The sequence below is a fragment of the Hippopotamus amphibius genome, chromosome 3 (genome assembly GCF_030028045.1).
Source record: "Hippopotamus amphibius kiboko isolate mHipAmp2 chromosome 3, mHipAmp2.hap2, whole genome shotgun sequence".
Taxonomy (NCBI): Eukaryota; Metazoa; Chordata; class Mammalia; order Artiodactyla; family Hippopotamidae; genus Hippopotamus; species Hippopotamus amphibius.
The window spans coordinates 122,198,760-122,212,636 of NC_080188.1; the positions used below are offsets into that span (position 1 = coordinate 122,198,760).

Here is a 13,877-nt window from a genome sequence, read left to right on the forward strand (position 1 = left end):
GCTCAGCAGTTGTGGAACAGGGGCTTAGTTATCTCCACTCACAGGAATGCAATTTCCCCAGAGGCAGGGGGTTTTGTCTATGGTGTTCACATTCATAGCCATCCCCAGTGCCTGGGGATACAAGTAGGGGCTTAATGTTTGTTGAATGAAGACCCTAATGTTGGTGAGGATGCAAGTTCTGGCTAGTGCAGGTAAGGGGAGTGGGCCATGGCATGAAGACATTGTTACTTTCCTTTTTGGCCAAATGAGGGCGTTGGACAAGACCCTCAGGAGATCACGAACCGTGGGAATTGTGTGAGTTATCGAGTGAGTTCCGGGCTCCGTGCACTTTTCTGGGATGAGGGTCCTGTCTTCTTACAGACATTTAACAGAGCCTGTGATCTCCCAGAGGAGCTTAGCACCCTCCCAGCTCTGAGATTTCATGGTTGGCTCTAAAAGGTGCAAATCCTTGCTTTCTAAGAACCTATGAAGCCAGCATTCCATGATCTTATTCAAGTCTCAGCAACCACAGTGGTCCTGACTCCAAAGATCAGTAGGGGGCGTGAGATGGGGGGTGATGGGAACCAGAGGAGCCTCGGCAGGGTCAGGGGGCAAGGGGGCTGGGGTACTTCATGGGAGCGGTGGCAAAGGAGACTTCTACAATACATGTGCTGTTTTCTTCCTTTTATTTAAAAGAAAAGAGATTTAAAGAAAGTATGACAAAATGTGAGCAATTGTCAGTGCTGGGTTCTGGGCATGGGTGTTTATCACAGAGAGCTTTGTACTTTTTCTGTATTTCAAAAATTTCTTTAAAAAATACAAATTTGGAGGTGGGCAGGACAGTTATAGCTCATGGTTAGGAATGGAGAGGTCTTTTCGGGGGGCCTGAGGGGCCTGTCCTTTGGACGTTTTTCCATTGCGTGTGGGCAGAGGGGCTGGCCAGGATCCGGGCTCATTCCTGGAGCTGTCAGAGCCCCTCCCTGCTCCCAGGTTTCAGTTTCCTGCCTTCCTGGGGAGGGAGGGGGAAGGCTGAGAGGCCCCGTGCTGTGGGTGAAGCTAATTCATTAGTGACGCCTCAACAAGGACTGGGCGCCCGCAGTGCCAGTGTGATTCATCAGCACGATTGCCCCGCTGCCAGCCTGCGTGGGCCCGGAACGGCAGCACATTTTACCTTTACCCACTGAGAAGGGCCTGGTGGGAGGCGAAGGTACAGCATCTACCGAGAGCAAGAAAAAGACTCGGAGAGAGAAGAGGGCTGGTCCCCTGTACCCTTGAACCCAGGCAGCTGTGCCAAGCTTGGTGCTGGGGTTACAGGGGCTCATGTGGCTCCTGCCTGTGCTGGCGGAGCCCAAGAGGGCTGCCTGGTGCTGGTGTGCCAGCTCTGAGCATGTGGTGCAGGGGGCTGGCTGGGCTTCCTCCTCCACAGCAAATGTTCCCTTGGGGAAACTGCTGGGCGGTGGGGGGAGCAGGAGGAGGCGGGGGTGGGGGTGGCTCCTGGCTGGGTTTTCCTCAGCTTTCTGGCCTCTGAGATGTCACCTCTTCCTAGAAGTTCTCCCAAATGAGTAGAAGGGAGACAGTTGGATTGGGGCTTAGGTGGGGTCTGGAAGGAGCTTGAAGTCCCTCTGGCTGGGGCTCAGAATTCTCCTACATCCCAGATCTGGGGTCTGGGCCTCACTTTCTCTCTGCTCGGGTCCTGTACCCCAGCTTGCACCTTGTCAGTCTTCATTCCAGGACAAGGGTCCGAGGCTGGTTCCTGGCTCAGAGCCATACCTGCCTCTGCGTCCCCCATCACCCCCGTTATAACTGCTATTGCTCTGTCCTTTGATTCTTTTATCCAACACATAGTTATCGAGTATCTGAGCAAAAGGTGCCAGCAGCAAAAAAAGGTACACACTGAATAATTCTATTCATATAAAATTCAAGAGCAGGCAAAACGGATCCGTGATGATAGAGGTCAGGCTCATGGTTGCCTCTGCGAGGTGGGGATTGTCTGGAAGACGCAGGTGTGCGAGGGAATTCTGAGTGGTGGAATTATTACACAGGTGTTTACATTTCTCAAAACCCACCAGACTGTACATTTATGATCTGTGCATTTCACTGGATGTAAAGTTTGCCTCCATCTTTTAAAATGTGGATTTTTCATTGAATGACTACCATGTGCCAGACCTTGGGCCAGCAGGGAAGGAGAGAGAGAGCTTGCCTGCTCTGCCCAGCTTACATTTCAAGGGTTGTGACTTTCATCTTCTCCTTGCATTGGCCACTGCTGTCTGCTGTTGGGTTGGCCGCCTTCCCTGCCTCTGTTGGGGATGGGGGTGGCGGTGGGTCAAGGGGCGAGATGCTGTCTAGAGGTCTGTCCCATCATCCAATTATATGGTCACACCAGCCGAGGTAAGAAGGCAGGATGGAGGAGGCCTGGAGCCTGCAGACTTCACTCCCTGGCTGTACCCTGTAATCACTCTGTGATCTTCAGCAAGTTGCCTAATCCCTCTAGGGCCACTTTCTTGTGGGATTAATAATGCCTTTGTCAGGTTGGGGTGGGGGGGGATGAATTGGGAGATTGAGATTGCCATATATACATTACTAATAAGAAAAAAAATCAAATTGTACACTTTAAATATATGCAGTTTATTGTATGTCAATTATATCTCAATAAAAGTCCTTAAAAAAATAATGCCTTTGTCATAAGAGAGGCTCTGCTGTGAGGAAATTCATGGTCAGAGGTGGGGTCATTGTTTCCATTTATTAGAGTGGTACATGGTTAAGAGGACAAGTTAGAGAGTCAGACTGCCTGGTTTCAAATCCCAGCCCCTAGCCAGCAGGGTGACCTTGGGCAAGTCACTCAGCTCATATCAAACCTCTCAGAACTTCAGTTTCTCCATCTTTGGGGCAATGAGGGTACCTACCTCATAGGCTTGTGGCAAGGATTCAATGCAATGCTTTAAGCACAGTGCTAGGCACATGAAAGGCTGGCCATAAACCAGAGGGAGTGTTTCTGCTGGCAGCTCTGGCAGGAGCACTTGGAGCAGGAGGGGAGAAATCAGGGGCAAAAAGGCTGTTGGCGGGAGCATGTGCAAGAGGAAGAGTTACAGAAGGAGAGTGGCCATCGTTGGTAGTGCTCGAAGGCGCTCGTGTGCTCCAGTCCTCTGTTCACCGCTGCCACGCAGAGACCTTGAGCACAGCTGGAGGGATTCGGCAGGAGAGGGGGGTGTGAGTGCACTAGCTAGAAACCTGCTGTGCCCTGAGGGTGTACTGGGCGGGGAGGAGGGCGGAGCCAAGCCCGGGCCCCCGCAGATCCTCAGTTGTGACCCACCCTGAGGAAGCCCAGAAAGGAACACTGTTCTGAGTTACTATCCTAAAGTGACCCCAGCGGGAAGACTGGGCACACGCCGCTGGACACGAACGGCCGGCAGTGACCGCGCCTCTGGGTCCCTCCTCGAGAGCCACGTGTCCAGAGTCCTGGGTCGCATGCCGACGTTTCCTGCGTCCTTGGTTCCTTCTTCTTGGACTTGCAGCTCTGGACGCACACAACAGCACACCAAACTGCTTGATGTGGCTGGAAGTGTAGTCAGCGTCGATCGTCGGGCCTGTGTTGGCACGGCACCAGGCTCGCGGGGAGCGGATCTTGGGTACCCTCGGCGAGCGCTGGCTCTGGGGCTGGTCGGGTGGGAAAGCGGGGCGCGGGCTCCGGCGCCGGGACCCCGTTCGGGTGGCACCTAGGCCCCGCCCCGCCCCGCCCTCCCTCCGCCTCATTGGCAGCTTCTCGCGCGTCGGGGGTTGCCAGGGCGACGGGTCTCCAAGCTGCGAGTCAGAGCTAACCTGAGCCAGTCGGCCTCCGGTGGAGGGAGCGGGGGAGGCCGGAGGGCGGGCGGCGAAACGCGGCTCGCGGCGGCGGGGCCCCAGGCGGGCGCCTCCTCCCGGCCCGGAACGGCCCCCCTCCCGGCACAGGGGCAGGCCGGGGCGGGGGGCCCCGGAGCCGGCGCGGCCTCGGCCCCGTCGAGGAGGCCGGGGGACCGCCAGGGCGGGGCGATGCCGGGCGGCGGCGGCGGCCCCGGCCGGGGCCCGTGACCATGGGCATCGCCGAATCCACGCCGGACGAGCTGCCGTCGGACGCGGAGGAGCAACTGCGCAACGGCGAGCAGCAGTTGGAGCTGAGCGGGAGGCGGCTGCGGCGGCTGCCCAGCGCCGTGTGCGCGCTGAGTCGCCTGCAGAAGCTGTATGTGAGCGGCACGGGGCTGCGCGAGCTGCCCGAGGAGATCGAGGAGCTGCGCGAGCTGCGCATCCTGGCGCTCGACTTCAACAAACTCGAGCGCCTGCCCGACGGTCTGTGTCGCCTGCCGCGCCTCACGCGCCTCTACCTGGGTAGCAACCGGCTGCTGGCGCTGCCCGCCGACTTCGCGCAGCTGCAGAGCCTGCGCTGCCTCTGGATCGAGGGCAACTTCCTGCGGCGCTTTCCGCGGCCGCTGCTGCGCCTGGTGGCGCTGCAGTCGCTGCAGATGGGCGACAACCGGTTGCGCGCGCTGCCCGCGGAACTGCCGCGCATGACGGGCCTGCGAGGCCTCTGGCTCTACGGCAACCGTTTCGAGGAGTTCCCGTCCGCGTTGCTGCGCATGGGCCGCCTGCACATCCTCGACCTCGACCGCAACCGCCTGGGCGGCTTCCCCGACCTGCACCCGCTGCGCGCCCTGCGCGTCTTCTCCTATGACCACAATCCAGTCACTGGGCCCCCGCGCGTCGCCGACACGGTCTTCCTTGTGGGTGAGGGCGCGGTCGAGCGCATGGCCGAGCGCGACGAACCCACGCCCCGGCCGCCGCCCCGGCGCCCAGTGCGGGCCTTTGAGGATGAGGAGGAAGAAGACCTGCTCATAGGGGGCGGTAGCTCCCGGGCCCTTGGGGCCCCCGGGGACAGCCTCCGCGCCCTGGAAGCAGCTCCAGGACTGGGCACCTGAGCCGGTGCTCTGGGTGATGAGCTTCGGCTGCTCTGGAGGAGGGGTTCTGGGAAGGTTTGCAGGAAAGGTGGGTCCCTACTTGGGGCAGAGGAGGGGTCATTCTGGGCAAGCTGCTGGGGACAGGCAGGCCTTCGGGCCATCTTCAGACATTCCAGGATAGTGAGAAAACTGCCTCCTGGCTGGTCTCTTGGCGGTTGTCAGGCCAAGTCCTGGCTCCACCCAGTTCTTATAGCTCCATCTGGTCCCTGGTAGAGTCACTGACAGCACAGTAAAGGCACCAGCTTCATCCTGGAACTAGGGTCACCACTGATCATGAAATCCTCCCCTTGGCTGAGTCTGGATGTCCATCCAGGGCACCCATCCTCTTGGAGTTTGGATCTTCTAGGTCCACCCTTTCTGGTGCAGGAGCTGCTACCTCTGGGGTGGACCACATGCCTGCGAGAGGCAGAACTGCCCCCAGAAGGCCTGGCCCAGGGGCAGGAGCTTGGAGCTGGGGCCGGTGCCCAGGACAGACAGGTGTGGGAAACTGGAATTGGGGCCCTAACACCAGAGCTGCCCTTGCCCCTCCACTGGGGCTCATGGTACATACCTCCCTCCCCAGGCCCATGTATGGGGAAGGGGTACTCAGAAGGCAAGGTCTCTGCCGCTGCCTTTCATTCTGTTCTGTTCTCCCAGCTTGTGCCTGGAATCTTGCTGGGAAAGAGAACACTCCCTCCCTTCCCCACAGCCTGAGCCTTCCAGCTGTCAAGTTTGAAAAGAAGCCACTGTGCCTCTAGGGCCTCCTGCACCGGAGAGAGAGGCTCTCTGCTCTGGGCGGCTGCTCCAGTGTAGCCACTGCCTGTACTCTCCATTCCCTTAAATGGGCACCATCGGGGTGGCTGGCACAGCGTGGGGCATTGGACGAGCACTGTGTGCCTCCACTCCGTCACCAGAACAGCCTCCAGGGTTGAGGAGTGAGGCCTCGCTCTGCAATTCCCAGGGCCAGATCTTTCCCATCCAAGCAATAATGGGAGGAGGGCCCAAGGCCAGGGCCACTCAGGGACACTGTCGGGGGCGGGGGCCCCACATGGTAGTGTTTTCTTTAGGAAGAAAAAAAGAAAACTGGCTGTAAACATAAATTATATTTCTCGGAGAAAGAATGTACGTTTCCCACATGCCTGTTTATTTATAAGCCCTGGGAGCACTGGGTCCTGTCGCTGTGGGGACCCTGGGCTCTCTCTGGCACTGCCCTCTGTCCTTGTGCCCCAGCTCTGCGTCACAGTGGCCCTGGCCAACTGTTGTGTCTGTCTGGGGAACAAGAGCTTGTCTTCAGTCACAAATGGCTTTGGCTGCTCAAGACTGCTCCCCTCTCTGGCTGTATCTTACTCTCTGCCACCCAGCCACTGCCCCCCACCCCTAGTCCCCCTTCCTCAGTCTTCTCCAGCTTAATTCTCAGATTCCTGATTCATAGATTCATAATATGTTTCTGAATCTCAAGCTGGGCTGACCTTTCTCCATTCTTTCACTGGCACTGACCCCCTCCTCCCCTTCTGTGACTATTCTTCTCTCCTTCCATATCCCTGACTCCATTTCTCCATTTTCCTCTCTCTCCCTCTTAGTCTTTTTTTTCTTTTTTTCTTCTTCTTTTTTTTTAACTCAGTCATTACTTTCTCTGCTCATTGTTCAGGGAAAAAAAAAAAAAGGTTAAATATTTAAAGAGAGAAAATTGTAAAACCACAAGCCTAGAGGCCCATCTCCCATGAGAAGATGCTGCCAGGTCACCATCACCATGGCAACAGGGATGATGTCATATGAGACTCAAAGGTCAAGCCTGGCCCAGCAGTTCTGCTAGCCGCTGGGCTGGGCCTGGGGGTTAGGATGAGGCAGGGGATGGATCTGAAGGAGTCAGCTTGGGAGAGTGAAGGCCTTCAATGGACAGAAAGTGCTTGTAGGTGGGGAAGATTGGAGGCTACCTCCTCCTCCTCAAGGAAAAAGAAGAGTCCGGGGGTTGGCTGCAGACCTTGTCCCTCCCAGGGCTCCTCAGGTGCCCATGCTCCCCCTGTAGAAGTTCCATCAGGGCCAGTGGTCCCTCCTGGGATCTTGGAACTTGGAGGAACTTGAGTCCTCGGTCACTCAGGTGGGGTAGGAGTGTCAGCCAGCCAGACTGTCCTCTTGCCCCGTGATTCCTGTGATGACATATACCCCTGGACCTCGAATCAGAAGGCATGGCTTTCAGTCCTAATTCTGCTATTGACCGAGAGACCTTAAGCAAGTCATGGCTCTCTAGACCTCAGTTTCTCCATCTGCACACAAGGAGCTGGGTTTATTTCGAGCAGATGCTGCAGCTCAGCACTCACTCCATGCAACCTGGTGTTTGTCCACCTTCCCTTCATGCAAATGTTAGAGGTAGGGGAGGGGGATGAAGGGGAGGAGCCACAGTTATCCTGGAATAACTGCCCGCCCTAGCAGCCCAGACGCCCTTCCTCTGTCTGGTCTGTTTTCTCTGTTTCTCTTCCCTCGCTGCACTCACTGGAAGACTAGGTCTGGGCAAAGGCCCTGTGATGAGTCCCCCTGGGCCCTCCTGAGGCACACAGGGCCATGCCTTTTGCATTGTCAAGGATGGCACCCTTATCCACGGCTGCTCGCCAGCCAAACAGCACTGCCGAGGCTGAGTTTCTCCACAGGGAAAGGAGAGAAATCTGTCAAGGCCTGGGAAGCAGCTCTGCTGCTTGCTCACTCTTCAATACCAGGAGACGCTTCCTCCTGGGAAGTTAGAGAGTTGTTGAAAGTGGGTGCTGATGCCTGGTTTGAGAGCACTATTGAGGGTCTCTCTCCGTGTAGAAATGGGGGAGACCAGGATAGGAAAGGGGCTGTTGCCAGGGAAGTTGGGCATCACAGCTCTCCTCGGTGATGAAGAGAGCACTGTATTAGGAGTCCTAGCCTGTCTGCTCCCCACCCCCAACTGCCTGTGACTTCTCACTTGGCCTTGGGGGAGCAGGGAGAAAGGGATATGACTTTTGTAGGGGCGCTTGTAACAACGGCCACATCGACGGTTCCCCATGTTGTTCAGGGGACAGTCAGGAGTGGGTGGGCCATGAGGGCACAGGGCAGGAAGTCCCTGGAAAAGCAAAGTATCTATGCCAGCGATGCAGGGCAGAGGCCAAGGGAGTCAGCAGATCAGAGCAGGAGGGGAGGCGGGACATTGATGAGACTAGGGCAGAGGCAGCAACGGGACAAGGGACAGGCTTGGGGAGGTAAATGACTTGCCCATAAATGGGTGTTAGACCTAACCCAGTGCTCAATCCGCACCACGGGAGATCCTCTCTGTCCATGGCTGGTGTCAGGTCTGGGTGTGGAATAAATGGGAATCATAGCCTGTCTTCCTCCCAGAGCCTCCCAATAGCCAGACCTTCCGGCTGGCAAAGCAGCCCAGACTGGGTACTTTCCGGGCTTCAATACCGCCATCCCCCTCATCCTGCACACACTCGGGGGCTTTGGAAAGCAGGAGAACAGGGTGCTTGGCAACTGGGGGCCCTGCCCAGAAGCACCTCCCTTGCTTCCAGCGCCGCCACGTCGGCTTGCTCAGCCATCGCCCCAAAGCTTCCTTAAGACACCTGGGCGTTCTTGTTCTGAGGATGAACATTTATTAGCACACCTGATGTGCCACACAGAACGTGCGTTCAGACAGGGATCCCTGCCCAGGGGGGCTCACAATCTGAAGGTGACACAACACATACACGCAGGACACAGACACAGGGAGCGGGGCATCTTCAAGGGACACAGATGGTCGGGGAGCCACAGGCTGGGGCACACAGTGTGTTCAAGCATTGTCCTTCGAGTTATCGTGGGGGAGGGAGAGCAGAGCAGGATGTGGCTTGAGACGGCCTTCCAGAAAGCAGCAGGATCCAGGAGGGACTTGCAGGAGAAAGAGAACACCAGAGGGCAGTGGTCCCAGGCAGAGGGAGGGATGGGGGAGAGTCTCTGTAGGCAAGGATGAAGACAGACCCCACGAAGGGAAGGCAGGAGAAGCAAAAAAGTCCAGGAGGAGGCCTGGAGCCCATGGCAAGGGGCTGCCACCTCTGCCAGGCCGAGCTGTCCTGCTTTCAAGCCTAGTTTTTCCAGAGGGGGCCTGAACAGAAGTTCCAGCAAGGAGTGCTCGTGAGGCTACTTACCTGACCTTCGGGCACCCCTCCAGTCTCTGAGCTGGAGATCAGAATCTTTTAACGGGATATTTAAAGCAGGCTGTCAGAAATTCATGGGGCCGAAGGGGAGAGGGCGGGCAGCTTCAGGTGGGGGCACTTAGCGCAATGCGAGGACGCAGCTGCCAGCCCCAGGTGCTAGGGAGCAGGAGACTCAGTGGCCCCTTCACTCGGAGTGGGTAGGGGCCAGCAGGTGGACACACAACCACGGAGGGCACTCATTTCTCATGTGCCTGTAACAGATGTAGCACCTTCCTTCTGAAGCACCCCGGCAGCTGCCAGGCCTCGGCTTCTCCTGGGCTGTGTGTGGGAAGGGGAAAGGGCTGGAATGGTTATTGCTCTTTTGTGGACAGAGGGAACTGAGACCAGGAGGAAGGAAATAGCTTGCCTGGGGCCACTGTGTCTGGAGACGGAAGACACTGGGGCCCAGCTTCCCAGGTCCTCAGGCTGGGACTGGCCTTGGGCGCTTTTGAGTTGGAGAGACTTCTCCAATCCTAAAGGATGAAAGCAGAAAAGGATGGAGAGAAGCTGCAGGTCCAGCCAACAGACCCAGAGCTTCACAGGGAACAGAAGGAGGAGGACACGCGGGCCTGAAACCACTGTGGCCCTGCCAGAGTTCAGGGGGTGGTGGGCAAGGTGAAGGTCTCCCTTTGGTTTGTCTGACCTGCCTTGGAGGATGGTGAGAGTCCCCTGGGAACTGAGGAAGGGGATGTCGGGCTGGGTGAGCCAGGGGGGCACCTCTCAGGCCCTGAGGAGACTCCACTCCCAAAAGCCTTGCTTTAGACTTGGTCCAGGGGTGCGGTTGCTCCTCTGCTTCCTGGGTAGCTGCTGGGTTCATATTCTCAAACTGAGGATAGTTTGGAAGGGCCTCATCACCCGTGAAGCCAAATCCCAAAGGTGACAGGTGAGGGGAGACTCAGCCCCAGGCTCCCCACCCCCTCACCCCACTGCCTCTTCCCCTGGGAGGTGAGGGAGGGCTAGGACCCACGGAGGAAACAGCCAAGGCCCTACTTTTTCACGATCCTTTATTAATCAGAACAGGCCTTGCCACAAAAAGCAGGGCCCATTCCCACAAAAATATGATTTTGCAAAGAGGAAATCTTGCTGGCTTAGAGGGTGCGTGTGGTGGAAAATTTTTGTATGGTTTTTTTTCCTTTTTTTTTTTCTTCAGTTTTTCTTCATTTCTCTTCGCTGCAAATTTTTTTGTGATAGTGGGTTTTTGTTGTTTTTTGTTTTTTTTTTTTATAAAACGCTTGCACTCAAGGACTCAAACACAATACAAACAGTGACCACCAATCCCCACCCCTGGGGCCCCAGTGGGGCTGGGGACTCTGGGGGCTCCCCTTGGATTTTTTTGTGGCTGTTTTCCTTGTCCCTCCCCTGGCGTCTGGCGCCGGTGGGCAGGTGCGGGGTCCTGGGGCAGGTGGAATTTGTACAGCAGTTACGTGGGGGAGATGGTCACAAGAAAGGATACCTGAACAAGATAACGACTAAGTCTAGGGTGCCCACAAAGATGGCAGATGACACTCATGATGGGACCGGGGACACAGTGGAGAAGAGATAGGTGGGCCCAGGCGGGCCTCAGCAATCCCTGGAGGCTCTGTGAGGGGCGGGGCAGGCGGGCCTTGCCTTCAGGCTGCGGTAATAATACTTTGCTCTCGGGTAGCACCTTCAGAACCCTCCTGCCTCCACCCCCAGGTCAGGTGACGGCGGCCTTACAACCTCCCCTATGAGGTAGGTGAAGTATTATTACCATCGTTTTACAGATGGGGAAACTGAGGCCCCGGGAGCGTGGGTGACTTGTCCAAGGTCCTAGGATGGTGACAGGACACCAGTGCCCTCCCCCCACCCTTAAGTTCCCCCTTTTCCTGTTCTCCTGTAGCCTTAGACCGCCCCCGCCCTCACCCCATAGCCCACGCCTCTTCCCTGGCTAGCCCCCGCCCCGCCCTTGGCTCACCACTTGCCACCCCTCCCCTGTGTCCGTCCCGGAGTTCAGGCTGCGCGTCACCACTGGAGAACCCCAGGCCGGGTTCATCTACGTGCCTGGGTGGGGTCAGATTTGTAACAGGCAAGGCCATGCTCTCTGTATGTGATTGGCTAAGAGCTTCGTGAGCGGGGCTCGGAAAACTGGGATGCAGTTGCCCCGCCCACTCAATGCAAGTTGGTTCGATTCTCGAGGGCTCTGTAGCAGGCAAGGGGGCCTGGGGCGGGGCTCGCTCTGCCGCCGGCCTCCGGGGCCTCGAGGATTCGAGGGAGGGATGGGGAGCGGCAGATTCCTCTCCACTTCTCAAAGGTTCCAACAGCACCCTTTCTTGGCTTCCACTGTCTCTGGGAGTCGCTGCCCTCCCGTCCCCCCTGGGGGCTGGCTCCCCAGCCTGCCTGATAAGGACCGGGCCGTTGGGGCAGACCCCCATTTTAAGCAAAGCTACAATATAGAAAAATTGGGATTTACAAGGAATGTGGGTGACTATTTGCTTTACGTTAGCACGCGTCACTCTACAAAATGATTCACCTACTTTGTATGATATTCCTCTAGATCCTTGGGGTAGGGGGTAGGGGCGAGGGGTGTGAGATTCTATGTAAGAAACTTTTGATACAGGCAAAAATATGAGCGTCTACTGCACAGAGCAGAACGCTCAGCTCAAAGGGATGTCTACGTAAGGAAAATGGTTCCCAACTGCCTATGCTTTTGCTGTGCTAAGTGGGGCACCCTTTCCAGAGTCTCCTTTCCTGGGATGTCAGACCCATCTGGGGTTGAACTGTGGTCCCAGACCTCGTCCACAGACTGTTGTGTCAGGATGCCACCTGGCGGTGTGTGCTGGGAATGTCAGGCCCAGGCTTGCAGACCCCTGGATTTGAGACTGTCACCAGCTTGTCTTGTATCAATACCGGGACCTGCCTGGGGATGACTGGGCTTAAGCAGGAATCATCTCGAAATCTGCTGTCTCCAAGGGGATGCCAGTTCTCGTCTATGCAGCAGCTGAGGCAGAGAAACTACAGCTTCTTTGTAGGGGGCAACCTCAGAACTCACAGAACCCTGGAATTTTCCCTGCTTCCTCTGCCTGAACTGAGAGGGGCAGAAGGAGCTGCTCTGAGGGACCAGGAGCAGTGTGGAAGGTGAAAGGAAAGCCCTGGAGAAGGTCAAGTGATGGAAGATTAGAGGCCACGACGGAATGAAAGGGAAGGTCCATGAGCACAGGGGATGGAGGGGTGTAGGTGGGGAGGTCTGCACAGACAGAGAGGAGGACGGGACGGAAGCTGGAAGGTGAGGTGAATGTTGCCAATGTGGCTCGGATACGACATCTGGGAAGGCTGAGGGTGTCTTTGGATGAGGGTGTGAGGGAAGAAAGCTAGTGGGGGCTTGGGACCCCTGAGACAGAAAGGAGCAGAGAAGTCCTGTTGGAATGTGATACATACAGTAGGTGCCTACAAGGCTTGAACTAACGTTCACGAGATGAAATTGCCGGGAAGGGGCTAGGCGAGCGCTCTGGGGAGGTGGGGGGGAGAGTTCTCAGCCCAGCTTCTGTCTGCCCCTCCTCTCCACCCCACCCTTCCTCCATCCCTGTCCCACTCACCCCTCACTTGCCTCTCCTCTCCCAGCCCCCGGCTCTGTGCATTGATTTCTCAGCCTCCAGCCCTATCGCACTTCATGAAACCCTGCCCTCTCTGCACCATCTTCAGCACTGTGGGCCCCAGGGAAACAGGGAGCGAGTACCCCCACCCCCACACACGCACGCACGCACACGTACACACACACGATGGACACAACACTGGTACACAGGGCAGCGGCTCCAGGACCCCGGAGCGGGCTATATACTATCTTCGGCATTCAGGGCCCAGCTGGCGCCTGAAACTGCCCTGGAACAGGCCTCTCTTGGTCAGGCCGGGGCCAAACGCCTCGACCTCCCTTCTCCTGGGCCCACACTGGGGGCTGGGGAGAGGGCAGCCTGTCTCCACTCCAGGCTCTGCCGTAAAGAAAACGGGGGACTCTGCCCACCTGGCGGGCCTCTGGAGGGATCTGCTTGTCTGGCCGTCTGGCTCTCGTGCTCCCCCCCGCCCACTTCTTTAGTATCAGCAAGTCAGGAAGGAAAGGGGCAAAGCAGGAAAATGGCTCCCAGAGCCCCTCCCCCAGAGCTGGACCGGTGGGGGAAGGGGCTGGTTCTCCCTAGAAATGGGGCCCGATGGATTCCTGGGACCCCTCCCTGGCCGAGCCCTCAGGATCCTTCCCTCACCCATGGCAGGGGGGGCCGTGCCGGGCATTGTGCATAAAGTGGTGAGGGCATGATGGGGACCTGGGCCCTCGGCCCCCTGGGCCTCCCTTGGCCCCATTCAGGCCTTCAGCTGATGCCACTGGGCCACAGGCTGCCGTGGACGGGCAATCATGTCCTTCCAGTGCTTCACCTCCCCGGGCCCACTCTTCCAGGACAGGTAGATCTGGGGAGAAAGGGAAGAGGACAGCATTAGTGGCACGCTCTGAAGCATTGTCCCTTGCCCCCACTGGCGGTGACACTCCGTTTCCACAGTGGCACCCTAGCCTGTGCTCATGGGAACCAAAGGATCTCTGCTTGTAGTAACAACCTGCCCTACAGAGGCCCCTCTAGTTTCCTTGTTCTGCCTCCCCTCGGGAGCCTGGGCTTGCCTGGCCCTTCCAAATTAGACTCCCAACCTGTTTCGTGGCGGGGGGGGATTGATGGGGATGGAGGCAGGTCTCCCCCATGCCCTTCTCTCCCCTACCTGTTGGGCACTGTCTGTCTCTTCTTACTGACAATCACTG

General features: G+C 57.3%; 2 protein-coding genes across 7 annotated transcripts in view; one reads left to right on the plus strand and one right to left on the minus strand.

The window, feature by feature from the left end:
• Positions 1–3,793: 3,793 nt before the first annotated feature.
• On the plus strand, positions 3,794–6,058 carry LRRC10B (leucine rich repeat containing 10B). The gene has a single exon (XM_057728614.1). It carries the CDS (start codon positions 4,047–4,049, stop codon positions 4,923–4,925), a length of 879 nt encoding a protein of 292 aa, XP_057584597.1. The 5' UTR covers positions 3,794–4,046; the 3' UTR covers positions 4,926–6,058.
• Positions 6,059–12,513: 6,455 nt separating this feature from the next.
• The window catches only part of SYT7 (synaptotagmin 7), a 59,541-nt gene continuing 58,177 nt past the window's right edge, over positions 12,514–13,877 (minus strand). For all 6 annotated transcript variants that reach the window (XM_057728789.1, XM_057728788.1, XM_057728784.1 and 3 more), the window contains one exon: positions 12,514–13,537. In XM_057728789.1, the coding sequence (XP_057584772.1) occupies positions 13,433–13,537 (105 nt within the window). In that variant the 3' untranslated portion in view covers positions 12,514–13,432. The remainder of the gene's footprint in view (positions 13,538–13,877) is intronic.